Source organism: Acanthaster planci, linkage group LG02 (assembly GCF_054643075.1).
Source record: "Acanthaster planci isolate LZ-2023a linkage group LG02, COTS_SCS, whole genome shotgun sequence".
Taxonomy (NCBI): domain Eukaryota; kingdom Metazoa; phylum Echinodermata; class Asteroidea; order Valvatida; family Acanthasteridae; genus Acanthaster; species Acanthaster planci.
Genome location: NC_141778.1, coordinates 29,699,893 through 29,727,218, shown reverse-complemented (window position 1 = coordinate 29,727,218; position 27,326 = coordinate 29,699,893). Strand labels below are relative to the sequence as shown.

Sequence of the window (27,326 nt, the reverse complement as noted above, 5' to 3'; positions counted from 1 at the left end):
TTCTCACATGTATGCCAGGAAAAATATGTTCCTCTCCACCTTCAACGTATTGTACTCTATTTGGGAACAAATCTCACAATTATTTTGACCAGCTAAGAGTAAGATTTTAGGTTTATACATTGAGATTAATGTATAATGTGTATTTTCTACACGTCCTCAAAACTCATTTTAATGCATTTGGGCCACAACGATGCCAGTTCACATGTATGTTCATGCATGCTTCATGCATGCCTGTTATGCCTTACGCCCAAATGACGTCATCAACCTAACATAAACACAAAGTTTGACCTTGTGTGTTTCCCAAATCGGCCCAGTCGAAAGAAATCACCCCTTATTTCTCTCCTGTTAATTTTTGAGAGATAAATCCATAATATACTGGTTTTGGGGTGGCCAATCTACCTCCCAAACTCTGGATGTTTAAATATTTGAAGCCTTTCCTTAGCTTTTTAAGGAAGTTTTTTGCACATATGCAAATTTTATGCTAAAGCAGCTCTGTGAAATTGGCCCAATATTTCACGCATCTTGTGTAGTTCTCCAGTCAGTGGATGGTGGCGTTTCTATCTTCTCCCGTCTCTTGTAGAAATTCTCAGCAAGTGCAGCATCAAGTTCCTTCTGCTCAACCCGGCCGTACACTTCACGCAGGTGCTGCAAAAAGCCAGGGCGGTGATCGTCGCCGGCGGCACCATGCAGCCCGTGGACGAGTTCAAGCAGCAGTTGCTGTACTGCGGGGGCGTCGACGAAGGAAGAATCGTGGAGTTCTCATGCGGTAAGGCTTTCATGAGTCATGACTTCGGTGTCTGGCATGGCATCTTTTGTGCACGTTTTACCATGTCATGCCAGAGGACACTTAAATGTGATCTGGCTATCTGTATACACAGTCACTACTGATGGATCAGGATGTCAAGTGCCTTGACTCCTTTCGGCCTGATGCTAACCTTCCATTTATTTGTACACACACAAAGCCTGAGAAGTCGGTAGTGGCAGATTGTGTTGAAGTAGCAGATTTTACCCGGTTACTCGGAGTGTTGAAAATTTTGAATTTGTCGGAAGAAATATCATACAATGGAGTGCATTTTCAGCAAAGTATCACTTTCTCCACTTTTCAATTAAAGGATTTTTCAGCACAAGTCTTTCTTAATAGTTCGATGTGTGAGTGTCTGGCTAGTTGGAAATAAAGCCTGGTTTCCATATCGATAGCAATGCGATCAAGACGCAAACTGCAACATGGACATATGGAAACATGCTAGATGGAGGTGTCGCCGACAACGCCGACAAATGCAAACCTACCCGTGAACGATCGGCAAAGTTGAGCCAGGTTCAACTTTGCCGGCTTCTATGTCAAGTAGCCGTGGTATCCCAATACAAACAAGCATGCTGGCATTATCGGCGTGCAACAATGTCATTCTTGCTTAGTTCCACGGATTTCGACCATTTTCTCCTTAATGCTTAAATATTACAATTAATATATAATAATATTATCAATTAAAATAGCTGACCATCGACAAAACACATGAAACTGGAGTGCAGTTTTGGTATCATGAGGCAGTATAGTCAATCTAAGCGGGTATTTTCTGCAAAAGATACAGAGTTTCAGATGCAATTTTGTTTTATTTTTTGGGTGGAATGGTGCCATGCACCATCTCTTCTGTTCCTGTCTGCGTCTTCACGTCTTGCGAACCGTCTACGCTACAACCATATGGAAACCAGACTTAATTCTGTTAGACTAGAAGTAGTTATTTGGTCATCAAAGTATCAGAATGATTTTCATTTTGCTTGATTTGTTTGTGGGTTGATCTCAGGTCATGTGATTCCACCGGAGCAGTTGCTGCCGATAGCATTGGCCAAAGGCCCCTCCGGTGTTGAGCTGGATTTCACCTACCAGTCACGTGACCTGCCCAAAATGGTGAGCGCGCTCACTCCTGACTCCATGCAAAGCCTGTACTGAGCTGAATTAATTTTTCTCATATTGTGTCTCCTGAAGTTCACATGCAAATGTGTAGAAGGCTGGACTGCAGATTGAAAGACTCAAAACACTTGAAATTTCAACTGGTCTACAGTATATACCTGGTCTAAACGAGAAGAGCACTTTTACTGAGTAGACCAGGTGTTAATGCTGTGAATTTTTCATAATTTCAATTTAATTAGGTTTGGTTTTTCATGTAAAATGATAATTTACTTCTCCTAGATGGACGAGGTTGGACGCGTTCTTACCAATGTGTCCAATGTTGTTCCCGGTGGCATCGTCTGTTTCCTGCCTTCCTATGACTACGAGAAGCGACTGTTTAATCACTGGGACAGCACCAGTGTGATCAAGCGTATTGAAATGCGCAAGAGAGTCTTCCGGGAACCACGAAAGGCCGGCCAGGCAGACTTTGTGCTGGGACAGTATGCAAGCTTCATTGAGGTGAGATTTAATATAATTGTGAGCATGTGCATGTATAAATAAGAAGAAGCCATTGGATGCCATTTTCATGGAAATGAAAATGTCCAGAAAAATTAGCCTTTTGCGAGTTATATTTGAATAAAGTTTGGAATCAACCATTTGTTATAGTGAACACAATACATGTATATCAGTATCTTGAGAAATTATTTTCACTCAGTTTGGAAAGGCAGGGTTTCTCAATTGTGAAATATCTGTTCTGTTTTTAATAGCTTATGGACATTTTTTCATATGATGTTTCTCCTGACCAGGAGGCTTATGGTGACATTTTACATTGCTTTCAACTTCTGGAATGACATATCCACAGGTGATAAATGAATCTGTGCGCAGTTACCAATAGTCAAATATCTCCGGTATTCTCCTTAACCACTTCGCGCCGGGGGGCATTTATGAATGTTGATGATGCTGGGACGGGATAATTCTCTTTTTTTTCTGTTTTCAAAATTCTTCAAAAATTCCTATCTTCATTTACTGGACACTTACACCCACACGAAGGGCTGCCTGGTTCTACTCTAATCTGACAGACAACATCTATTGATGCCTGAGTATTTCAGCCAGGCCTGCTGCCTTGTAAAAAGAGCCCAGATTGTGCGGTGTTATGTAATTTTCTTTAGTTCATGAACTTGGCACAGTGCGCTGCTGACCTCTTCACTAGGTGCCAGTTTAGTGTGCAGCAGTACTGTGTGGCTCGTCGCTGCAGTGGTGGAGCGCTTTTGTCCCCGGTGGTAATCCGCTTGCGCTAAATCCCCCAAATGTGGTAAACTGTTTCAAAACAAGGCTGGCTTATCTCCACTATTGAGAGTGAAAAAATGTCGGTAATGCCCAGCAGCCTAGTCTTTTTTTATGAGTATGGTCTTTTGTTGCAAGACCCAGTTCCCTTTGTCCGATTTTGGAGACCCTGGCCACGCGTATAAAGAATACGGTTCTGGTACCGGCAACCCTGACGGCAAGTGGTTACAGTTTTACAGAATATCAGAAATAACTGTCAATTCTGGTCCTCTTGATCTTCCAGAAGTGTAGCTCAGGAGGAACGTGGGGATCCGTGAATGGGGCCATCTTGTTGTGCGTGGTGGGTGCCAAGATGAGCGAGGGGATCAACTTCTCTGATGACCTGGGCAGGTATCGACATTGGGTTTTTGTCCCAGACATTCATCTTAATCAAAGAGACTCTCAAGTCTTCATCGAAAATGGCTTCGATTTATTTTCATTTGCAGTATTTCATATCAAATACATGAGCGGGGCTTTTCTTTGGTTCAATGTAATTGAAACGGCAATTCATAAATACCTGGGACAGTTTTTCAATTCCTATTGGTCGAAATGCGTCATGTGACTGTGTATTAACATTTGATAATGCCCGCTGAGAAGTGATAATGCCTGCTACGTAAATCACGCATTCACATGGATACAAGACAGTTTGATCAGGTCTGATTGGTCAGGAGTCTGTGTGCATCCTAAGTGCGCTAAGTTCATTGAAGGGGTTTTGTATTGCACAACTTTCAAAAGGAATGTACCATAAAATGGACGCGGTGTTCAGGAAAATGAAAGTAAAGTAAAAGAACAAAATCGTTGGATGCTATAAAAAGTACTATTTTTGAAATCTGAATGTTGGGAGCTCTGCGGTTTTTAAGTTACTCTGGATTTGAGGAAGATAATTGTTTGGGTTCATTCTCTTGGCAGGTGTGTCATAATGGTTGGACTTCCCTACGCCAATATCAAGTCTCCTGAACTCAAGGAAAAGATGGACTACCTCAATGCCACTATGGTGAGTCTTGGTGGAAGACTTTGAGAAATGATCTGGCAAACAGCTAAATCAGTTGAGATTTGGACTCCTGACCTGTGGCTTACTAGCCAAGGACCTGTACATGGTTCTGCTGACTGTTGGCGAAGAATACTCATGGCAGAAAATAAGTTTTTATTTCTGATAAAATGCTATGCTTTGAAATTTGGTTGGATAACTTCTTCAGGTAAGGAATGGGCGAATAGGCACAATTGCACTTCAAATGCAACGTGACTGTGTACGTCCATGCATTGTACATGTACTGCTTCTGATTAAATAGGGTTGGTAGGTAAGGATTTTTTTTTACCATCTTCTGTGCTGATTGGATGTGACAAAAGTTGGTAAAAATTGCCACAAAAGTGATTAAAATAAAAATTATTATCAAAGATTAATTACAATTCACACTTGCACAATGCTAGTCAGGTAAATACAAGTGCTTTGACATGAAAAGAAGTTGTTGACAGGTGTTTGTTTTGAAAGAAAGACAACAGGATTTAAAAAAGAAATTGTTCTAAATTGCTGATTTTTTAGGATTGCACCAAAAATTTAGGGTCGGTCGGGAAATCGGAACTGGAAGTGCGATAGGATTACACATTTTCATTTTCAAAAGTTGGCATCTGTGGTAAAGATGTCTCCAATACAAGATTTTCCACACTGTTAGGCTTAAAGAAAAGCATGGTCTTATTGTTTGTATTTTGATCAGCCCCCGATTGACGGCAAATCAGCCGGTCAACAGCACTACGACAACATCTGCATGAAAGCTGTCAATCAGTCCATCGGTAAGCTACCCATGCATCCATTGTAAAGAAAACCTGTCTTCATTCACTGTGATATAACAACGAATTGATGATATCAAATAAGACGCTTCTATGGTGCTAAATTGGCCCAATGGTGGCAGATTCACAAACAAATTTAGTCGAACTTGTTCTCCCAATAATGTTGCAGGTGAGGAACTGTGAGCTGATTACCTTTCGTTGATCAATCCAAACATAGTATGTGTTGATTAAAAAACATTGTTTCTGTCAGGTTAAATGGAATCCAAGTCTTAGTAAAAATGTATTTGCAGGACTGTTAACCACTTCATGCCGGGGTATTTTTCAATGTTGATGATGCTGGACAGGCATGACTATCATTTTTTCCGTTTTCAAAATCCTTCAAAAATTCATCATTTCATTTAACGGTCGTTTATAGCCGCACCAAGTAATCTTTAGGCACTACTCTAAGTTGACAGGTGACCTTCATTGACGCCTGAGTATTTCAGCCAGGCCAGCAGCCTTGTAAACAGAGCCCAGATTGTGCGATGTTGTATAACTGTCTTTTGTTCACGAACCTGGCTTAGTGCACTGCTGACATCTTTTCAATAGGGGCCAGATTAGCGTGCAGCGGTGCTGTGTGGCTCATCGCTGCGGTGGTGGAGCGCTTTTGTCCCCGGTGGTAACCCACTTGCTCTCAATGCCCCAAACCCTGGTATAAGGTTTCAAAACAAGGCTGGATTATCACCACTTTTGAGAGTGAAAAATGTCGGTAATGCCCAGCAGCCTGGTCTTTTGTTCGGAGTACGGTCTTTTGTTACAGGGCCCTGTTTCCTTTGTCCGAGTTCGGAGACCCCGGCCACCCATATAAACCATACGTTTCCGATCCCGGAGTCCTCGGCAGGAAGTGGTTAATGTTAGGTGACAAAAATTACACAAATGTACAGCTTTGTTCTGAAAAGTGATCATCTCTTCGACTTCTTTGATGAAAGCTTGTTTTAAAAGGGTAGGTCAGTGCACGAGGATTTCAACAAGATTTTGCAGCACTCCATTTTAAGTATTAGATGTTGTTCCTGGAATGTGCCAAAGGAAAGCTGAAGACAAGCATTCCATGCAGAATCTGTCTTGGATTTCGAGGCGAGCTCCTCGTCCCATTTCAGGACGGGCCATCTGCCAGAAAAGTTGAGGGCAGAAAGATTCCATGCAGAAATCCTCTTGACTTTCCAGACCATCAAGTTCACCGAATACCTTGGTCCATTTTCAGGGCGGGCTATCCGTCACAAGGGGGACTACGCCACTATCCTGCTGCTGGACCAGCGCTACGCCAGGCCCTCCGTGCAGGGCAAGCTTCCAGGATGGATCAGGCAACGCATGCAGATCACGCCGCGATTTGGCCCTGCCTTCGCCATGATCAGCAAAGTGAGCACCCTTCTTATCCATTGAAAGCAGTCTATTGGTGCAAAGCGTCTCTTATGTAACTAAGTAAAAGCTTGCCCTAAATCACAACGTGTAGCAACAGTGTCTTTAGTATGGAGCATTCAAATTGTTATGTTCATGTGAACATGAACATAACTCAGTGTACCATTTCATTCAAATTTAACTCGCAAAAGGCTCACTAATGGTGAGTTCCTACCAAAGGGAGGTCAGCTGGTTTCATCCATAAAAGAGAAATGAAAAGTTGTACACAAAGACTGTCTAAGAAGTATTCAGCACTTGCTTCCTTCAAAGATACCGATTGAAGTGAAAAGATCCGTGTCAACCTGCCCTTTTCCAACTTTGGTGGAGACTTGCTCACTGATTATGCTCCTCTGTCTGTTCTGCAGTTCTTTGTGACCAAGCGACCGAGTGCGGCACAATCTTCCGAGAGCCATCCAAGCCCCGTATAGCACCAGCGAAGTCCTGCCAAATTGAAGCAGGCAAACGGAAGTTGAATTGTGGGATGTAGCAGGCCTTTTTCCCCCCCGTCTCGCAACATGCCGGATGGCAGTTTGAAGGAATCGTGTGTAACAAGTGCAACTGATTCCATGAAAATCCTGTGTGTTGGAGAGATCGACGGATTGCTGGAGATAATTTATTTGACAGATTTAGGTGTCCACATGACAGTGGCATTAATCTGAGTGCAGTTAAGATAGTGCTTGGTGAGGTCCAAGGCAGTCCAGAGTGATTGTCACTGCACAGATAATGGAATGCCTAAAGACTTTGGAACAGGTAGTCCACATCCAATCGAAATACTCCTAAAATAATAAGGAAAACATTTGGTGTTTGTGGCTGGACTTGAAACACACAGTCATATTGAATATAACAAATTGTTGACGTTATAATTTTGTCGGTTGTATCATAAATGTGTGCCCTTTTCAACATGTCTCGGTGTTCCCCAGCTCAGATGCAGTTCAGGGAGTTTGACCCAATATCAGCTTCTTTGGGTTGAGGCCTGTAAAAGTTCAATACAGCTTCGATTTCCTGCCCCACAAACATTTGCGTGGCTAACACAAGGTCACGTTTTGAAGAATTTTTGTACTTGGCATCTACAGTTTACTTGGAAACTGTCTGGGGAGCTTCAGGTGTAAAGTAAGACAAGTGAAACATCTGTTTTGAAATAAGGCCCAGGAAAAGTGGTCATTTACACTTACTGTATTAGCCCTACTCAAGGGGGAAGGTAAATTTTATCCAAGGGGCAAGAAATGTTGAGAGTTTCTTCATGTTCACCTAGTGGTGAGGCTAAGGTTCAGAGCTTTGTATGCACTTTCGGAAGGAAGGGATATGAATTAATCTTCCAAAATTGCCCTTCTCATTATTAAAAAAATGGGCCCGTCTGGGGGAGGGGCCCTGGCTGTGGTGGGCATCCCCCTCGGATCCGCTAGTGGCCAGTGAAGTTCCATCCAAGTTTGGTATCTGGTTTTAGGGTACAACAGCTATCCATACAAGGTCAAGTAATCGTTTCTCTGTGGTTAGTGATCACCGGTGCCCTGCGGCTTAGCACTGGTGGCACTGTGAGCAGGCCTTCTTTGTACTGGCAATGCTAGGTCTGTGTCTTTTCTCTGTGGTGTAACAGTAAGGTACCCACAGCAATACCTCACGTTACTTACATGTAAATGTCATGCTGTATTCGATCTGTTGCAAAAGTGCCTTTATCAGCAAGCATTAAATTTTTGGTTGGAAATTACTGTTAGTTTTTTCAAGTTAATGCGTTTGTACATCACGGAAAATATTTATTAACTGTTTTGATACTTTCAAAGAAAAAAGGATGGTGTTAAATAAAGATATTTATTTAGAATCTCTGTGTGTTTCAATCATTGTTTGAATTACTGAAGTGCTCAGAAATGAGCTTGACTGCATGAGGAAAAAGTAGTTTGAATTTAATTCGTAATATTGAGAAATATTGGTAAAACTGTGGCCCCCTTTTCAGTTGACTAGATGTTTCGGAACTGGTATCTGTGCTTATATTTCAAAGCAATTTGTGCCAGCCAAAGCATCTCAAGGCAAATAACTTGGGGTCAACAACATTTTTCTTTTGAAGATAAAGTCGTCTGACTTTTTTTCGTGAACCCTTGTTTTTTCGGGTCTAGCACCTCCCACTCTTTGGAGTAAGAACATTGGGCTTTGGCACACTTCATGATGTTACTGCCCAATCTCCCAGGGGAAATATTAGGTTATCTGGTCATGCTATTGCAATCACTAAGCTATCCCAAAAACTGACTGGAAGGGGCAAGAGTCCATAGGATGAGACTTCGATGGAAACCCTAAACTTACACCAAGATCCCTGACTGACTTGAAGGGAGACTGCCAGTGAATAAGGTTGAATTACAGAGGCTACTGAATTAGTACAGTACTTAAACGAAATGCTTGGCTAGAACAGCTTGTTTTATGGGATGAACATTTTCAGGGTTACGTGACTTTTTTGTCTTCAAAAAACATCCATTGAACAAGAATATTTTCTGAACTAGTTTCTAGCAATAATAGCCAAATATTTTTTATTATCCATTCATGAAAAATATATGACTGCATGCCAGACCTTCCTAGTGAAGCATGATTTTTCAGTGGGTGAAATAAGTCACAGACCTTAGATAACTGATATACGGTATTGCACTCAAAGATCCTGCAGCCACGAATGTGGTTATTCAGCTTCAAATGTTGAACCACGAACTTGTCTAACTTTGGGATATAATGCAAGAGTACTTCCAGGTGCATGAAAACATAAAAGTGTAATCAGGAGAATTCCCTTTAGTGTAGTTCCATAGAGGGCGCTTTCACTCGAGGATACTCTTAAAACTTTGGTTTCGTCTCAGTTGAGGGCGCTTTTAACGTAATGTGAACTTCATTTTCATTCTTACCCAACTATCGGGACGAATAAACAATTCCCCAAAACTGGCTCTCGATTATGACCGCTAAACTATATCCCTGGAACTATCTTCTTCGTGTTGGAGGGAGAGTCTTGGAATGTACAGTAACGGAAAAGTCAGAACGTCAAATTTCCCTATCTCCGTGCACATAGAGACAAGTCTGTTTAATAAATGAGGTACGCGCGCAGGTGTTGAACTTGGCTGCTAACTTAATGTCCTTTTATTTGGCCCTTAAAGTTGTCCCTTTATTACTACCATCAGCCTTTATTTACTTTTTTAATCATTAAGGGAAAGGTTTGTTGCACTGGCTTTTGGTGATTTGTATTATTTGATTGACTCTATTTGTAATAATTGTTTTCTTTGCCGTCAAAATGTTGCAAAAAAAAACCACTTTTCTTAGAAATTGTCTTGACAACTTTACAACTCATCTGTATACATTTTGCTTACACAGAGGATGAATCTTGAATTAGTCTGTATATACTTTTGTGGGATTTATTTTTTAATCCAATGGGAAACTTGCCCATTGCATAAAACAGCAAGTTTCACAGTATATGCATACAAAGGGGAAAAAAGTTACAATGAATCCCTCGAATGAGAGGGTTTATATGTGTTCTATACACAATGTTAGTTGTACACCTATCAAAGAAAAGAAGTTACATTTCTGATCATATTTGTAAATATGGACACCAGTAAAATTTTATGGAGTGTAACCCTGATTTGGCAGACTCCAACTGAAATTGAATTGCGATCGAATCATGAATTCTAACTTGTGTTGAACTGATTCATGATGAAAGTCATAGATAAACGGCAGAGAAGATTCAAAACTTTTTGTTTTAGACAGTTTGTCAAACAATAAAAACATTGCAAAATTCTCTTGCAACCTTACCCGATACACCGAGGGATATTGAAGGCAATTACAGGCAATCATTCATGACTGAATAATTTTATAGCAATTGTCTGTAACAGAGTAATCAGGAACTAAGCGGCCATCAGTAATACTCATGACTTTGAAAAACCATATGAACTTACGGTTTATACAGCTGCTGAACACACATCAGTAAGCTAAACTGTTTTTTTTTTTTAGAGAGTAAGGATTGTACCTGTTTATTTCATTTTTTGTTCATTTATTAGATTTTATTTTGAAACCATAGAATTAGATTAACTCTGCTTATGGTGCTGCACCACTTCTTGCTGCAAGCAGCCTTTCAATATCCCTAATAACTGACTCCACGGTAGGACGGTCATGTGGCATTCTAGCTTTGCAGCGTTCACCAATGTCCCATATAGAAGTTAGCTCAGCCTTGTTGTCTGCTATTATGTGGAATAAGTCACCTAAACTGTATATATCTCCTTTAACTCCTTGCTGGCATACACCTTCTACGATCTCTGGGGCCATGTGTGGGCAGTTTTGATAACACCACGCCTTTTTGGGTGAATCAAACATAAATGTTGGTGGTGGTAGGTCAATCCTCGTGGTGAGTCCCAGGTCGATGATTTTGGCAGCCCAGTTGTTGGACCTGCTTGGATCGCGCCAAATCATGACATTGCCGTTATGAAGGTCGTTGTGGGACCATCCAGCCTCATGCAGGGCAAGCAGTCCTCTTGATATGTCCAGGCATATGTTGATGTAGTCCACTGTGGTCAAGCCAGAAGGAGGGTTGACCAGAAAGAAATAGAGATCAGTAGATGTGAAGTTAGTTCCGTCGCCGATAAACTCAATGGCGAAAGTTGTCTGGTCGATGATTCCCCAGACTTTAGGGAATTCACGGTGATGTTGCACGGCCATCATGCATCTGATCTCTTTGATCATTTTGCTGTATGCTTCATTTGGGTCTTGCACATTCCGAAGCTGCTTGACTGCCACCAAGGATGCATCTGACTTCCTTCTCTTTAATAGGATGTCACCAAATGCTCCAGTCCCAAGGCAGACAGTCTGTCCTTGGTTAGTTACATCCTCCAAGTCATCGTATTTTTGTATCGGGATGAAAGATGACTCAGATGGCAAAGGGGCAGGGAAACATGGTACAGTGGGCTGTGTTGGCTGAGTCTGTACTGGAGGTGAGGTCCCTTCCCTTTGCTTCTTGCCAATAACTGGTGGACTTTGAATGGTTGCACGTCGTCTCCTGTAAGCGAACAAATGAAGAGAAATGGAGATATGCATGAACATAAAAGAGATTAATTTCAGCCCCATTTTGGCTAAATTTCACGAGTGTTCCTTTTATTGCAGGAAGAAACAGCAATGCGCAGGTGAAAACATACTCACTTTTTAGGAGTGGCAAGCGGTGTGACTGGGACTGGTGATGCTGACTGAACTGCCGGAGGAATTGGAGGAGAAGGTGCAGCTGCAGCTAGTCTTGACGGGGAAGGTGGACAAGGTGCAGCTGCTGTTGGTGGAGGAATAGTAGGTACTGATTGATGTAGCGTCTGTGGAGGTGTCAGTACAGGTGTACGCGGTGTTGATGGTGGCACTACCACTGATGGATTCACTAGAGCAGTCGTTCTGACAAGAGGAACAGCATGTTGATTTGATGTCAGGGTCGGGTGAAGTGGACACGCCACAGCACCTGTCATTTGTTGGATGGCTGGGGTGGATGGAGATGGTGCTAGTGGTACTGTGGGAAGAGGCAGACTTGGTGGCAAGACTGATGGAGTTGCCAGGGCCACAGGCATGGGCACAGCTGGTGGATTTGATGGGAGGGTTGGTGCAGGTGGACATGCTGGAGTACTTGCTGTCAGTTGGATCGCTGGGATTGAGGTAGGTGGCGTAAGTGGAGGTGTTGGGAGAGTTGGATGAAGTGGCTGCATTGAAGACATCACCACGGGTGGTTGATTTGGCAGGAGGATCGGTGGAATAGGTGACGTTGGTCTACACGGTGTTGGTGGGTGTGTTGAGGTCGACATGGGGGTGGGACTGATGGTAGGAGTTAACGGTGGACTTGGCGTCCGTGACCTTGCAGGTCGCTGTCCCGCTTGTCTCATCATCTCTTGCATCCACATTGGCTGGCTCCCACCATTACTGAGAAGTTTAAAGTGATATACAAGTGTATGCAGATAGTAGATGTATATAGGGTCAATTTTCAGAATAATTTCTCGGAGCATCTCTAGTACGTCTAATACTGATCTTTACCTGAATCACTGATCCTTTTTGAAATGATATTTCGTTTTGCAGAAGTCTGCTTTGAGAACTTGAAAAGACTATTAAAACAGAGAATTTGGAGACCTACCTAACAGCTTGTTGTTGGGCCATCATGGCATGGATCCTCTGCATTATTTCTTGTTTCAGTGTCAAGCTTGACTGATAGAGTGTAAAAATATAAAACGGTGGAAGGAAACAATGTTGGCCGGATTGAAATCAAATAGAAGGGATGGGGTTAAAATGCAATCGTGAGTGCTTACGAAGTCTTTAACCTTTAATATATAGACATTCAGCATCTCATTTTGCTTCCACAATTGGAAAGCTCAAAATATTTTGAATTTGGAGCTGGTGGATGTTATCTTTTTAAGGGAAAACTAAATGAAAAATAAAGAATTTTAAATGTACCTCTTGCTCTGAAGGTTGACCACCTGCACTCTGAGGAGAGGTGGTGGGACGAGTTCGATATGGAGAGCATGGATGGATCGCTGGATTAGCAGAGGTAGAAGGAACAATTGGGGAGGGGGACCGTTGGCGAGCCTGCAGATGTGCCTCAGGGGATGTCTGCTGGGCGGCTCTCATTGCCTGCATCCACAGCGGCTCTGATGCATCCGATACCCTTCAAATTTGAAAATGTGACCAAATTGATCCCTGCATTTTTCAGGCAATTGATGCTCAAGTGTATTTATTGTGACTAAAATCAATCAGATCTTTGTTTAGTTGGTTATTTCTTTAAAACATCTATACCACCAACATACCCGTTGCCCGGTGATTGGGCCATCATAGCTCGTACTCTCTCCATGATTTCTGCACGAAGTGTAGACTCTGGCCTTGGGGCAACCTGGGAAGATTGAATAGCGAAATTGTCATCAGAATTTTTAAATGAGTCTATAATTATTTAATTATGTACAGAGCCAAATTTACAAACATTTCGGACATTTTTACATTTCAACTTTTGGATGAATAAATGTGGCATCAGGAGAGAAATAGAAACAAGTTACTATTACAAAATTGAAACAGTGATTAATACAGCTTATATGACGCCATACCTGTTGGTTGTCAATGTGATTGTCACTTGAACTAGGAGGAGTCACAGTAGCACTTTCATCTGTATTATGAGAAGTGACAATGCGGCCTTCACCTGAAGACTGTGGAACAGGGGTGCCAGAGCTCTCAGGTGAAGCTACTTGAGAGATGGCAACTTCATCTCCAACAGAAAGGTGAAGAGCGCCAGCGTCATCAGCCACAGGTGGAGTTGGTGGAGAAGTAGAATTGATCTCATCAACCCTGGTGGTGGATGAGGCAAGTGGAGGAACAGGAGGGGTTGCACTCCCATTCTGGCTGATTCGTGCAGATGGGGTACAAGGATCAGTATCATCGTCAGGGGAATGCTCCGGAGAGAGCACTTCTTGATCTCTAGTAGGAGTGGCAAGTTGAGTGGCATTGTCTACTTCAGCAGGAGGGACAGGAGAGGGGAATCCAAGGTTCCCAGAATGGGAAGGGGGAAGCTGATCGTCGGCCTCAGTCACAGTAATTGACGAGTTGATGCCATCATTTTCATTGTTGATAGGGGGAACTTGAGAACTTGCATTGTCACCTTCAGCTGGGATAGGAGAGGGAATACCATCATCTTTGTTCGTGTGCTGCGGAAGTAGTATGGCATCAACATCTTCGGTAGAAGGGACAGTAAATGGAATACAATCAACTCTGTTGGTGGTTTGGGGAAGCAGAGTGGTGTCACCAGACTCAGCGGGTGGGACGGAAGAGTCGTTATTATCCCTGTTGATGGTAGAACCATTTGGGGAGGCATCATCAACATCAACAAGGGCAGGTGAGGTGATACCATCGTCTCTGTCAGTGGTTTGGGGAGGAAACACGGTATCATCAGGCTCAGCTGGAAGTAAAGGTGAGACGATTCCATTATCCCTGTAAGGGGTGGGATTGCTATTATCAACTTCCGAAAGAGTGACAGGTAGCCTGACATCCTTGTCATTGGCTGGCAGCAATGAAGGAGTGCCAGCAACTTCAGCAAGAGGAACAATTGGAGTGATGACGTCAATCGTATTGCTGGTGGTTGGACTGTCGCAATCATCTTCGGGGGGAGTGAAAGGTGGGCTGATATTCTCCCTGTCGGCGGTTGGAGAAATTGGAGGGGTATCAACAACCTCGGAAAGAGGGGCAGGTGGAGTGATGCTATCATTCCTGTTAGCGTGTGGAGGAAGAGGAGCCGTGGCATCATCCCCACAAGGCAAGAGAGGCGCTGTGATATCATCATGCCTCGCTACTAGCAGAGGAGTACGCACTCCGTTATCCCCCTCGGAAAGGAATTGATGGTTGAGTCCAGGTGGTGGTTGGTTGGCGGTCCGCATTAGCTGCAAGTATAAAATATCAAAAGAGGTCAAATAAATAAGCTGAGAAAAGAACGGGGTTAGAAAATCATGACCATCAAATTGTTATTTTTGTACCTCATTATTTGATGCTGTTTGAGCTGGAGTCAGAAATGAGCTGTCCAGGTCATTTAGGGCTGGTGAGTAGCGATGTATTACGCCACGAAGGCTCAGAGAAGACTGAGCGGCAGATTGGTCCACACGAGTTGGATTGAAACGACGGGAACCTTTGCTTTCCATCCAAGGAGGTGCCCCTCTTTGCTCTCCCTGGACATCGGTGGTTTGCCATGATCGGTTGAAAGACGCCAATCCCAATCGATCGATCAGATTCCTCTGCATCAAGGAAACGGCACCAAGATCTCGTGGTTGCGTCCACAACCTGGAAGGAAAAAAGATACCGTCTTTATGGAAGTTTGAATGGAATTGAAGGATTTGTGTGTAATTGGTATTCCCTACGTTACTCTATCATCCAAGTAATGTTTCGTGCATTGAGAGTGATTTTTCAAAGAACTTTTGGGAAGGTAATTTTTTGCTCACCCTTGCAACATCCTGATGACCGTGGTTGACCTCTGATTATTGTACAATACTTCTGGATCAGATGGCCACGGATGCATGAGAGTAGAGGTACCGAGGGTTGGAGGCAAGGGGATCGATTCCTGCCTGTTCAGCGATGGGCGCACTTGCCATATTGGCAGTCGCGGCCAACGGGCCTGAAGTTGTCTGCAACGTGTACAGAGTCAATCAATCAAGCAACATTTATTTCCATAATGCCGAAAGATTCGAATACAATACAACAGAATAAATTGATAAACATGTAGTTAATATTATACACGTCGATAGATTGAGGATAAGAATCAATAAAGTCTTCGGCAATTATGGGGGCGTCTTCCGAATTCAAACGCTTATATGGAGATGCCTTGACAAAAACTAAATCAGAACATTTAACAGTGACAAAATAACAATTAGACAAACAAAACTACAATGTACATGGGATGAAAGTAAGCATCGAGGGATGGAAAAATGAATGAAGCCATGTAAAATGAACTCATGCAACTAGTCAAAAGAAGAAAAATTAAGAGATAAAGAAGATGAAGAGCAACGCAGTAGTTATTACATAAGCCAATAAACAGCAAGTTCATTACAATCGCATGCAATATAAGTATAGTTTAGGCTTTATTATTCGTGAATTGGTTAAAATACAAGACATGAAAATACATTATAACATTTTGTGTACAATGTACGGTTTAAGCTGCATTGTTTGCGCATTGGTTTAGATAAGAGACAAAACGAACCTCACAACTTTCGTGTCAGGCAATAGCTCCATGGGCCAGGGGACCCCAAGGAGAACAATGTGATTGGATATTATTGTCAATTAGTATAAAACAAAGAGAAACAAACAAAAGCAGGAAATCGATTAGCTCTGGAAAGAGTAAACACTCCAAGTCAACGTAAACATATCGGACAACACGTGCGCGAATCTGCGAAAAAATCTTTTTAAGAGCCTAATCTTACAGTCGTCGGTAAGAGAACTTTGCCTTATCAGAATTCTTTTTTAATGTTTATTCTATTGTTGTGTTAGTATGCCATTCTATTCAACTCTGGGGAGCAGAGAACTTACCGGTAATTCACCGACTTTAGTTCCTCAGCTATTCTCAGAACTGTTATCATTGTCGCAGTTTCTCGTCAGAACAAAACTTTGCTGAATAATCGCATTGGTCACATTCGAAAATGTACTGCAGAGAAAAATCCTTGTCTTACACACGAGTGCTCAACAAGAACAAAGGTCGGGTGAGTGTTTTCTTGTTTAAGTAGCGAACACCACGTGGCAACAGCAGCGCGCTTGAAAACTTGCGCGTTTGATCATGGCGTAACAATCCGGTTCGTAAGTGTGACGTCACTTCAGTTTAAATCACGCCCACTGCATCGTGCACTGGACATAGAGTTACATGCATTGATCGCCGTTTACGTGGAACCATGGAACCAGAAGTTAACGCGCAACTTCAGCGATTGTCCAATGAAAGCCTGCAAATCGTGGTGCGTCTGCCCTTGTGACGAAGTCACTTACGAACAGGATTGGGAAAGTTTGTGATATCAGAAACCAACGAGTTCAACGTTTGTAGGCAAACGCACATTTGCAGTAATCGTTGCTAGGCAGCTGTAGGTGTACGTAATTCGGGCCAAGTTCATTGAATTGGAGCACTCTAATTGGTCCTCAACCCGTTCACGTGAATAATTATAAATAATCGCCATAAAATGTGGCTAAGGCCATCTGAGTGTCCTATCATATTATGGAAATATGGCTGTTTCTAGTGAGAGATAATGATCTTGAAAATAAAAGTCAACAGATAATTAAAAAAACAAGCTACAGGTGTAGGTGTGAGTCCGAGGAACCTGTTTTTTATGCCCTGGTAACTCAGAGGTCTCATATTATGGTCAGTAGTGATGAAAATCGGCCAAATTGCGTCAGATCCATGAAAAGTTATGAGCCACAAATTACCTGGCGGAATGTAGCTTAAATCATTTTTTAAAATGAAAAACCAGCCATGGCATCTTACAGTTAAACGAGGATCTTCGTGATAAAAGGAAATTGAGGCTGTTGTTTCGAAAGTTTCTTTAAAGCATTTAGAAAGTGTATGGGACTGCTACTGTTATGTTTACTGTATAAAATTTTGGCGAGCTTTTTCCTCGGGAACCCCATGATAGACGAGTTCTTGCAAAGTCATGGGACGAGGCGCTGGTATAGAATTCGGAAGGATATTTTTACGACCGAGCGAGGGTGGGGGTAGAATGTCGTCACATGCACAGCCGGATCCAAATAGACGCTATCCCTTAGGTTGTGCAGTCTGCCACAGAGTGGTGGTCACGTCATGTGCAAAGAAATATTCCTGGGCAAACTCGTTATCTGGTAATTCTGATATATTCTTAAAATGCAAACAGCAATTAAAAAACGAATTTTTGTCGCAAAACAAACACTTTTCTTGGAATTTGTTTTGATAACTTTACAACTCATCTTTATACATTTTGTTTACACAGAGAATGAATCTTGAATTAGTCTGTATATAATTTTGTGAGATTTATTTTTTAATCCAATGGGAAACTTGCCAATTGCATACAACAGCAGGTTCCACAGTATACGTATACAAAGGGAAAAAAGGTTACAAAGAATTCTTCGAATGAGAGGGCTGATGTGCATGCTATACACAATGTTAGTTGCTAGTTTCAAAGAAAAGAAGTTACATTTCTGAGCATATGGACACCAGTAGAAGTTTATGGAGTGCAACCCTGATTTGGCAGACTCCAACTGAAATTGAATTGCGATGGAATCACGAATTCTAAGTTGTATTGAACAGATTAAGGATGAAAGTTCTTGATAAACGGCAGAGAAGATTCACAACTTTTTATTTTGAACAGTTTGTCAAACAATAAAAACATTGCAAAATGTGCATGAAGTCAATCTCACCGAGGGATATATATATTAAAGGTAATTACAGGCAATCATTCATGACCGAATAATTTTAAAGCAACTTGTCTGTAACGAAGTAATCAGGAACTAAGCGGCAATCAGTAATGCTCATGACTTTGAGAAACTATATGAACTTACAGTTTAAACAGCTGCTGAACACACATCAGTAAGCTAAAATGTTTTTTTTCAGAGAGTAAGGATTGTATCTGTTTATTTCATTTTTGTCCATTTATTAGATTTTATTTTGAAACCATAGAATTAGATTAACTCTTCTTATGGTGCTGCACCACTTCTTGCTGCCAACAGACTTTCAATATCCCTAATGACTGACTCCACGGTAGGACGGTCATGTGGCATTCTAGCTTTGCAGCGTTCACCAATGTCCCATATAGAAGTCAGCTCAGCCTTGTTGTCTGCTATTATGTGGAATAAGTCACCTAAACTGTATATATCTCCTTTAACTCCTTGCTGGCATACACCTTCTACGATCTCTGGGGCCATGTGTGGGCAGTTTTGATAACACCACGCCTTTTTGGGTGAATCAAACATAAATGTTGGTGGTGGTAGGTCAATCCTCGTGGTGAGTCCCAGGTCGATGATTTTGGCAGCCCAGTTGTTGGACCTGCTTGGATCGCGCCAAATCATGACATTGCCGTTATGAAGGTCGTTGTGGGACCATCCAGCCTCATGCAGGGCAAGCAGTCCTCTTGATATGTCCAGGCATATGTTGATGTAGTCCACTGTGGTCAAGCCAGAAGGAGGGTTGACCAGAAAGAAATAGAGATCAGTAGATGTGAAGTTAGTTCCGTCGCCGATAAACTCAATGGCGAAAGTTGTCTGGTCAATGATTCCCCAGACCTTAGGGAATTCACGGTGATGTTGCACGGCCATCATGCATCTGATCTCTTTGATCATTTTGCTGTATGCTTCATTTGGGTCTTGCACATTCCGAAGCTGCTTGACTGCCACCAAGGATGCATCTGACTTCCTTCTCTTTAATAGGATGTCACCAAATGCTCCAGTCCCAAGGCAGACAGCCTGTCCTTGGTTAGTTACATCCTCCAAGTCATCGTATTTTTGTATCGGGATGAAAGATGACTCAGATGGCAAAGGGGCAGGGAAACATGGTACAGTGGGCTGTGTTGGCTGAGTCTGTACTGGAGGTGAGGTCCCTTCCCTTTGCTTCTTGCCAATAACTGGTGGACTTTGAATGGTTGCACGTCGTCTCCTGTAAGCGAACAAATAAAGAGAAATGGAGATATGCATGAACATAAAAGAGATTAATTTCAGCCCCATTTTGGCTAAATTTCACGAGTGTTCCTTTTATTGCAGGAAGAAACAGCAATGCACAGGTGAAAACATACTCACTTTTTAGGAGTGGCAAGCGGTGTGACTGGGACTGGTGATGCTGACTGAACTGCCGGAGGAACTGGAGGAGAGGGTGCAGCTGCAGCTAGTCTTGACGGGGAAGGTGGACAAGGTGCAGCTGCTGTTGGTGGAGGAATAGTAGGTACTGATTGATGTGGCGTCTGTGGAGGTGTCAGTACAGGTGTGAGCGATGTTGATGGCGGCACTACCACTGATGGATTCACTAGAGCAGTCGTTCTGACAAGAAGAGGAACAGCATGTTGATTTGATGGCAGGGTCGGGTGAAGTGGACACGCCACGGCACCTGTCATTTGTTGGATGTCTGGGGAGGATGGAGGTGGTGTCAGTGGTAGTGTGGGAAGAGGCAGACTCGGTGGCAAGACTGATGGAGTTGCCAGGGCCACAGGCATGGGCACACCTGGTGGATTTGATGGGATGGTTGGTGCAGGTGGACATGCTGTAGTACTTGCTGTCAGTTGGATAGCTGGGATTGAGGTAGGTGGCGTAAGTGGAGGTGTTGGGAGAGTTGGATGAAGTGGCTGCACTAAAGACATCACCACGGGTGGTTGATTTGGCAAGAGGATCGGTGGAATAGGTGACGTTGGTCTACACGGTGTTAGTGGGTGTGTTGACGTCGACATGGGGGTGAGACTGATGGCAGGAGTTGATGGTGGATTTGGCGTCCGTGACCTTGCAGGTTGCTGTCCCGCTTGTCTCATCATCTCTTGCATCCACATTGGCTGGTTCCCACCATTACTGAGAAGTATAAAGTGATATGCAAGTGTATGCAGATGGTACATGTATATAGGGTCAATTTTCAGAACAATTTCTTGGAGCATCTCTAGTATGTCTAATCCTGATCTTTACCTGAGTCACTGATCCTTTTTGAAATGATATTTCGTTTTGCAGAAGTCTGCTTTGAGAACTTGAAAAGACCATTAAAACAGAGAATTTGGAGACCTACCTAACAGCTTGTTGTTGGGCCATCATGGCATGGATCCTCTGCATTATTTCTTGTTTCAGTGTCAAGCTTGACTGATAGAGTGTAAAAATATAAAACGGTGGAAGGAAACAATGTTGGCCGGATTGAAATCAAATAGAAGGGATGGGGTTAAAATGCAATCGTGAGTGCTTACGAAGTCTTTAACCTTTAATATATAGACATTCAGCATCTCATTTTGCTTCCACAATTGAAAAGCTCAAAATATTTTGAATTTGGAGATGGTGGATGTTATCTTTTTAAGGGAAAACTAAATGAAAGATAAAGAATTTTTAATGTACCTCTTGCTCTGAAGGTTGACCACCTGCACTTTGAGGAGAAGTGGTGCGACGAGTTCGACGTGGAGAGCATGGATGGACCGCTGGATTAGCAGAGGTAGAAGGAACAATTGGGGAGGGGGACCGTTGGCGAGCCTGCAGATGTGCCTCAGGGGATGTCTGCTGGGCGGCTCTCATTGCCTGCATCCACAGCGGCTCTGATGCATCCGATACCCTTCAAATTTGAAAATGTGACCAAATTGATCCCTGCATTTTTCAGGCAGTTGATGCTCTAGTGTATTTATTGTGACTGCAATCAATCAGATCGTTGTTTAGTTGGTTATTTCTTTGTATCAGAAAACATCAATACCACCAACATACCCGTTGCCCGGTGATTGGGCCATCATAGCTCGTACTCTCTCCATGATTTCTGCACGAAGTGTAGACTCTGGCCTTGGGGCAACCTGGGAAGATGGAATTGCAAAATTGTCATCAGAAGAAGTTATAAATGAGTCTATAATTATTTAATTATGTACGTGCAGTGCCAAATTTACAAACATTTCGGACATTTTTACATTTCAACTTTTGGATGAATAAATGTGGCATCAGGAGAGAAATAGAAACAAGTTACTATTACAAAATTGAAACAGTGATTAATACAGCTTATATGATGCCATACCTGTTGGTTGTCAATGTGATTGTCACTTGAACTAGGAGGAGTCACAGTAGCACTTTCATCTGTATTAGGAGAGGTGAAAATGCGGCCTTCACCTGAAGACTGTGGAATAGAGGTGTCAGAGCTCTCAGGTGAAGCTACTTGAGAGATGGCAACTTCATCTCCAGCAGAACGGTGAAGAGCGCCAGCGTCATCAGCCACAGGTGGAGTTGGTGGAGAAGTAGAATTGATCTCATCAACCCTGGTGGTGGATGAGGCAAGTGGAGGAACAGGAGGGGTTGCACTCCCATTCTGGCTGATTCGTGCAGATGGGGTACAAGGATCAGTATCATCGTCAGGGGAATGCTCCGGAGAGAGCATTTCTTGATCTCTAGTAGGAGTGGCAAGTTGAGTGGCATTGTCTACTTCAGCAGGAGGGACAGGAGAGGGGAATCCAAGGTTCCCAGAATGGGAAGGGGGAAGCTGATCGTCGGCCTCAGTCACAGTAATTGACGAGTTGATGCCATCATTTTCATTGTTGATTGGGGGAACTTGAGAACTTGCATTGTCTTCTTCAGCGGGAATAGGAGAGGGAATACCATCATCATTGTCCGTGTGTTGCGGAGGTAGTATGGCATCAACATCTTCGGTAGAAGGGATAGTAAATGGAATACAATCAACTCTGTTGGTGGTTTTGGGAAGCAGAGTGGTGTCACCAGACTCGGCGGGTGGGACGGAAGAGTCGTTATTATCCCTGTTGATGGTAGAACCATTTGGGGATGCATCGTCAACGTCAACAAGGGCAGGTGAGGGGATACCATCGTCTCTGTCAGTGGTTTGGGGAGGAAACACGGTATCATCAGGCTCAGCTGGAAGTGAAGGTGAGACGATTCCATCATCCCTATAAGGGCTGGGATTGCTATCATCAACTTCCGAAAGAGTGACAGGTAGCCTGACATCGCTGTCATTGGCTGACAGCAATGAAGGAGTGCCAGCAACTTCAGCAAGAGGAACAGTTGGAGTGATGACATCAATCGTATTGCTGGTGGTTGGACTGTCGCAATCATCTTCGGGGGGAGTGACAGGTGGGCTGATATTCTCCCTGTCGGCGATTGGAGAAATTGGAGGGGTATCAACAACCTCGGAAAGAGGGGCAGGTGGAGTGATGCTATCATTCCTGTTAGCGTGTGGAGGAAGAGGAGCCGTGGCATCATCCCCACAAGGCAAGAGAGGCGCTGTGATATCATCATGCCTTGCTACTAGCAGAGTACACACTCCGTTATCCCCCTTGGAAAGGAATTGATGGTTGAGTCTAGGTGGTGGTCGGTTGGCAGTCCGCATTGGCTGCAAGTATAAAGATATCAAAAGAGGTCAAATAAAAATTAAATAAGCTGAGAAAAGAACAGGATTAGAAAATCAGGACCATCAAATTGTTATTTTTGTACCTCATTATTTGATGCTGTTTGAGCTGGAGTCAGAAATGAGCTGCCCAGGTCATTTAGGGCTGGTAAGTTGCGATGTATTACGCCACGAAGGCTCAGAGAAGACTGAGCGGCAGATTGGTCCACACGAGTTGGATTGAAACGACGGGAACGTTTGCTTTCCATCCAAGGAGGTGCCCCTCTTTGCTCTCCTTGGGCATCGGTGGTTTGCCATGATCGGTTGAAAGACGCCAATCCCAATCGATCGGTCAGATTCCTTTGCATCAAGGAAACGGCACCAAGATCTCGTGGTTGCGTCCACAATCTGGAAGGAAAAAAGATACCGTCTTTATGGAAGTTTGAATGGAATTGAAGGATTTGTGTGGAATTGGTATTCCTTACGTTACTCTATCATCCTAGTACCGTAATGTTTCTTGCATTGAGAGTGAGTTTTCAAAGAACTTTTGGGAAGGTAATTTTTTGCTCACCCTTGCAACATCCTGATGACCGTGGTTGACCTCTGATTATTGTACAATACTTCTGGATCAGATGGCCATGGATGCATGAGAGTAGAGGTACCGAGGGTTGGAGGCAAGGCGATCGATTCCTGCCCATTCAGCGATGGGCGCACTTGCCATATTGGCAGTCGCGGCCAACGTGCCTGAAGTTGTCTGCAACGTGTACAGAGTCAATCAATCAAGCAACATTTATTTCCATAATGCCGAAAGATTCGAATACAATACAACAGAATAAATTGATAAACATGTAGTTAATATTATGCACGTCGAGAGATTGAGGACAAGAATCAATGAAGTTTTCGGCAATTATGAATTCAAACGCTTATATGGAGATGCCTTGACAAAAACTAAAACAGAACATTTAATAGTGTCAAAATAACAATAAGACAAACAAAAATACAATGTGCGTGGGATAAAAGTAAGCATCGAAGGATGGAAAAGTAAATGAAGCCATGTAAAATGAACGCATGCAACTAGTCAAAAGAGGAAAAATTAAGAGATAAAGAAGATGAAGAGCAACGCAGTAGTTATTACTTAAGCCAATAAACAGCAAGTTCATTACAATCGCATGCAATATAAGTATAGCTTAGGCTTTATTATTTGTGAATTGGTTAAAATACAAGAGATGAAAATACATTTTAACATTCTGTGTACAATGTACGGTTTAAGCTGCATTGTTTGCGCATTGGTTTAGATAAGAGACAAAACGAACCTCACAACTTTCGTGTCAGGCAATAGCTCCATGGGCCAGGGGACCCCAAGGAAAACAATATGATTGGATATTATTGTCAATTAGTATAAAACAAAGAGAAACAATCAAAAGCAGGAAATCAATTAGCTCTGGAAAGAGTAAACACTGAAAAGCTCTGGAAAGAGTCAACGTAAACGTATCGGATAACCCGTGCGCGAATCTGCGAAAAAATCTTTTTAAGAGCCTAATCTTACAGTCGTCGGTAAGAGAACGTGGCCTTATCGGAAGTTTTTTTTAATGCTAATTCTGTTGTGTTTGTATGCCATTTTATTCAACTCTGGGGAGGAGAGAACTTACCGGTAATTCACCGACTTTAGCTCCTCAGCTATTCTCAGAACTGTTATCATTGTCGCAGTTTCTCGTCAGAATAAAATTTTGCTGAATAATCGCTTTGGTCACATTCGAAAATGTACCGCAGAGAAAAATCCTTGTCTTACACACGAGTGCTCAACAAGAACAAAGGTCGGGTGAGTGTTTTCTTGTTTAAGTAGCGAACAACACGTGGCAACAGCAGCGCGCTTGAAAACTTGCGCGTTTGATCATGGCGTAACAATTGGGAAAGTTTGTGATATCGGAAACCAACGAGTTCAGCGCAAACGCAAATTTGCTGTAATCGTTGCTAGGCAGTTGTAGGTACGGTGTATATAATCCGGTCCGTAGGTGGCTTCGTCACAAAGGCGGACGCACCACGATTCGCGGGCTCCCGTGGGGCGATCGCAGAAGTTGAGAAATGAGCACTTAGTTTTATTGCTGTTTTGGGGGTATCTTCGTTCAAAGGCGAATAAAAAGAAATTTTCGTGGCTAACCCCCATGAAATTGAAACGAAAAGTGATCTTCTGGCCATAATCTTGAATTTCCAGTAAAAAAAAAAAGGAGGCCAACCTCTTCACGAGAGTCAACAGGCGGCGCTATTTCAGTCCGATTTTGCACTGTTTTCTATAGGCGCGTGTTGTGTGTTGTGCAACCCTAAAGTGATATGAGTGTCCAGTCATATTATGAAAATATACCTGTTTCTAGTTAGACATGATGATCTTGACAATTAAAGGCACTGCTAATTAAAAAAAATTAAACTACAGGTATAGGCCTGAGTCCGAGGAACATGTTTTTACGCCCTGGTCACTGCGGGTTCTCATTGTTATGGTCAGTAGTGATGAACATTACTCAAACAGCATAGTCTGCCCAACTGCGTAACGTCCATGAAGAGTTATCAACCACTGTTGTAAATTACCCTGCAGAATCAAGCTAATCTTTTTTTTTTCAAAATGAAAAAATCAGCCATGGCATCATACAGCTTAGTAACAAGGATCTTCATGATAAAAGGAAATTTAGGTTGTGGTTTGGAAAGTTTCTTTAAAGTATTTAGTAAGTGTACGGGACTACTACTACTGTTATGTTTACTAAAAAAATGTATAAATATTTGGCTAGCTTTTTTCCCCTCGGAACTCGATGATTGACAGGTTCTTGTTAAGTCAGGGGACTAGGCGCTGGTGGGGAAGGATATTTTTACGACTGAGCGAGGGTAGGGTTAGGATTTCGTCCTAGCTAGATCTAAATGGACGCTGCCCTTCAGGTTGTGCAGTCTACAGCAGAGTCGTGGTAAATGACATGTGCAAAGGTAAAGAAACATTCCTGGTCAAACTCGTCATCTGGTACTTCTGATATATTCCTAAAGTGTAAACAGCTGTTTCGAATCGAATTGACCATTCTCTTACTTTTTGCCACTGACAAGGATTTTCGCAAAGATCTGTGCTGCGTTTTAACCCTTTTGATAATATTTTCTACATTTAGGAGAGAAATTTTCTTCAATACATGCTAAAGGGCAGGATGTCTTGCAAGGTCACAAGGCCCTTTTAGTTAAGTTTCCGATAAAATTTTCAAACAAAACCTTCGAAAGTGGCAATGGGCGTTAATCTTGCATTTTATAAAATTTGGCCAGATTTGACCTTTCCCTTAATTGCAGGCGCAATCTTCAGTTCAAAATAACGATATTGTACTGCCTGTAATAATTACCCATTCTTCGAAAATCTCAGACCACTTTGTCTCCAAAATTAAAGATGTTGCATTTTTGCAAGTATTTTGACGCTGCTGGCTTAAGGCAAATCAGCACTGGTTTCTGTAATGCCCACGTTTCTCTGCTCTTAAGAACTTTTTGATGGGTCGCTCTTCAGAATGTATGACTCTAAATGAAGTCACACTTCGGTACTATAGCGGGACGTCACTTCAGTTTAAACCACGCCCACTTCACATACAGTTAAGACTTACTTTGGTTAAGACTAAAGTTGCGCGTTAACTTCCGGTTTCAAGGTTCACGTCAACTTTAGTCTGGCGCGTCACATGAATAACAAATTCACAACATGAATATTCATGAACCAGGCGAAACTGTTGAAAATTGTTTAAAAATTTATATCACTTCAAAAAATCTACTCAAAATTCACTTATTTACATATAAAAATCCAGATTGTTAATCCGTACAACTTATTAATAAAATAAATCAGTTTTTGGAGCACTCAGTTGCCTTGAAAAAATTAAAGAACTTCTAACCAATCCCTAAGCTGCTATTATTCCAGTATATGTACTTAAACTTGAAGTTTGTCTCCGTTTTAGGCTTTGTTGGCTCCAAAATCAATTCCATATCTTCGGCATCAAGCTTTCAATTTTTAAATTGAAGTACTCGAAAATTTTGCTCGTTTGCATCTTATTTGCTCTTTGGCACTATCGTACGTGCATCTATTGCATGAGCCAACAACCAACTTCAGAAGACGAGGTAAAAACCTTTTGAGGAAGCGTGAGAAGTGAGACGGGGATGCAGTCGGAGCTGCCATGTTGGATTGCACGCCCACTTTGATTGAGCGGACAACACAAATGAGTGGTGCAGATGGTCGCTTCCGTGCACTATGAAAAAGAAATATACCCATTGAATTCAAAGATGAAAGGGCATGCTTGAGAGGCAGCATAGACCTGGAGGAGAAAGGTAAGATTTAGGAATGACAAAGCCAAGGAAATTCTGGTTTTAGGGGCATTTTTTGCCACCCTGTTGCAATAGCCTATCGCATTTAAGCCTAGG

The 27,326-nt window shown here is 42.5% G+C and overlaps 3 protein-coding genes across 6 annotated transcripts in view; 1 reads left to right on the top strand and 2 right to left on the bottom strand.

The window, feature by feature from the left end:
• ddx11 (DEAD/H-box helicase 11) overlaps positions 1–8,243 on the top strand; it is a 31,535-nt gene extending 23,292 nt beyond the window's left edge. For all 4 annotated transcript variants that reach the window (XM_087132567.1, XM_022231017.2, XM_087132566.1 and 1 more), the window contains exons 16-23: positions 581–766; positions 1,800–1,903; positions 2,186–2,404; positions 3,453–3,559; positions 4,118–4,202; positions 4,921–4,996; positions 6,234–6,388; positions 6,793–8,243. In XM_087132567.1, coding sequence (XP_086988693.1) covers positions 581–766; positions 1,800–1,903; positions 2,186–2,404; positions 3,453–3,559; positions 4,118–4,202; positions 4,921–4,996; positions 6,234–6,388; positions 6,793–6,855 — 995 coding nt within the window. In that variant the 3' untranslated portion in view covers positions 6,856–8,243. The remainder of the gene's footprint in view (positions 1–580; positions 767–1,799; positions 1,904–2,185; positions 2,405–3,452; positions 3,560–4,117; positions 4,203–4,920; positions 4,997–6,233; positions 6,389–6,792) is intronic.
• Positions 8,244–9,783: 1,540 nt separating this feature from the next.
• Positions 9,784–16,599, bottom strand: LOC110977209 (uncharacterized). The gene is made up of 9 exons (XM_087132218.1): positions 16,448–16,599; positions 15,367–15,549; positions 14,908–15,208; positions 13,492–14,814; positions 13,201–13,283; positions 12,851–13,061; positions 12,534–12,604; positions 11,573–12,325; positions 9,784–11,432 (listed from the first exon to the last, which is right to left on the bottom strand). The coding sequence occupies exons 1-9, from the start codon at positions 16,495–16,497 to the stop codon at positions 10,478–10,480; spliced, it is 3,930 nt and encodes a 1,309-aa protein (XP_086988344.1). The 5' UTR covers positions 16,498–16,599; the 3' UTR covers positions 9,784–10,477.
• A 1,290-nt stretch (positions 16,600–17,889) lies between these two features.
• Positions 17,890–24,862, bottom strand: LOC147800125 (uncharacterized). Its single transcript, XM_087132213.1, has 9 exons — positions 24,560–24,862; positions 23,482–23,664; positions 23,018–23,318; positions 21,597–22,916; positions 21,299–21,381; positions 20,942–21,152; positions 20,625–20,695; positions 19,661–20,416; positions 17,890–19,520 (listed from the first exon to the last, which is right to left on the bottom strand). Exons 1-9 carry the CDS (start codon positions 24,607–24,609, stop codon positions 18,566–18,568), a joined length of 3,930 nt encoding a protein of 1,309 aa, XP_086988339.1. The 5' UTR covers positions 24,610–24,862; the 3' UTR covers positions 17,890–18,565.
• Positions 24,863–27,326: the final 2,464 nt, after the last annotated feature.

Bases quoted from the DNA above. Each gene is read 5' to 3' on its own strand.
- LOC110977209 (XM_087132218.1), bottom strand. From the start codon at position 16,497: ATGATAACAGTTCTGAGAATAGCTGAGGAACTAAAGTCGGTGAATTAC. The intron at 15,550-16,447 runs GTAAGTTCTCTG...TACACGTTGCAG, and splicing joins CTAAAGTCGGTGAATTACCG to ACAACTTCAGGCCCGTTGGC. The intron at 13,062-13,200 runs GTATGTTGGTGG...TCAAATTTGAAG, and splicing joins GCCCAATCACCGGGCAACGG to GGTATCGGATGCATCAGAGC.
- LOC147800125 (XM_087132213.1), bottom strand. From the start codon at position 24,609: ATGATAACAGTTCTGAGAATAGCTGAGGAGCTAAAGTCGGTGAATTAC. The intron at 23,319-23,481 runs GTGAGCAAAAAA...TTTTCCTTCCAG, and splicing joins GTCATCAGGATGTTGCAAGG to ATTGTGGACGCAACCACGAG. The intron at 21,382-21,596 runs GTATGGCATCAT...CCATCTTCCCAG, and splicing joins ATCACATTGACAACCAACAG to GTTGCCCCAAGGCCAGAGTC.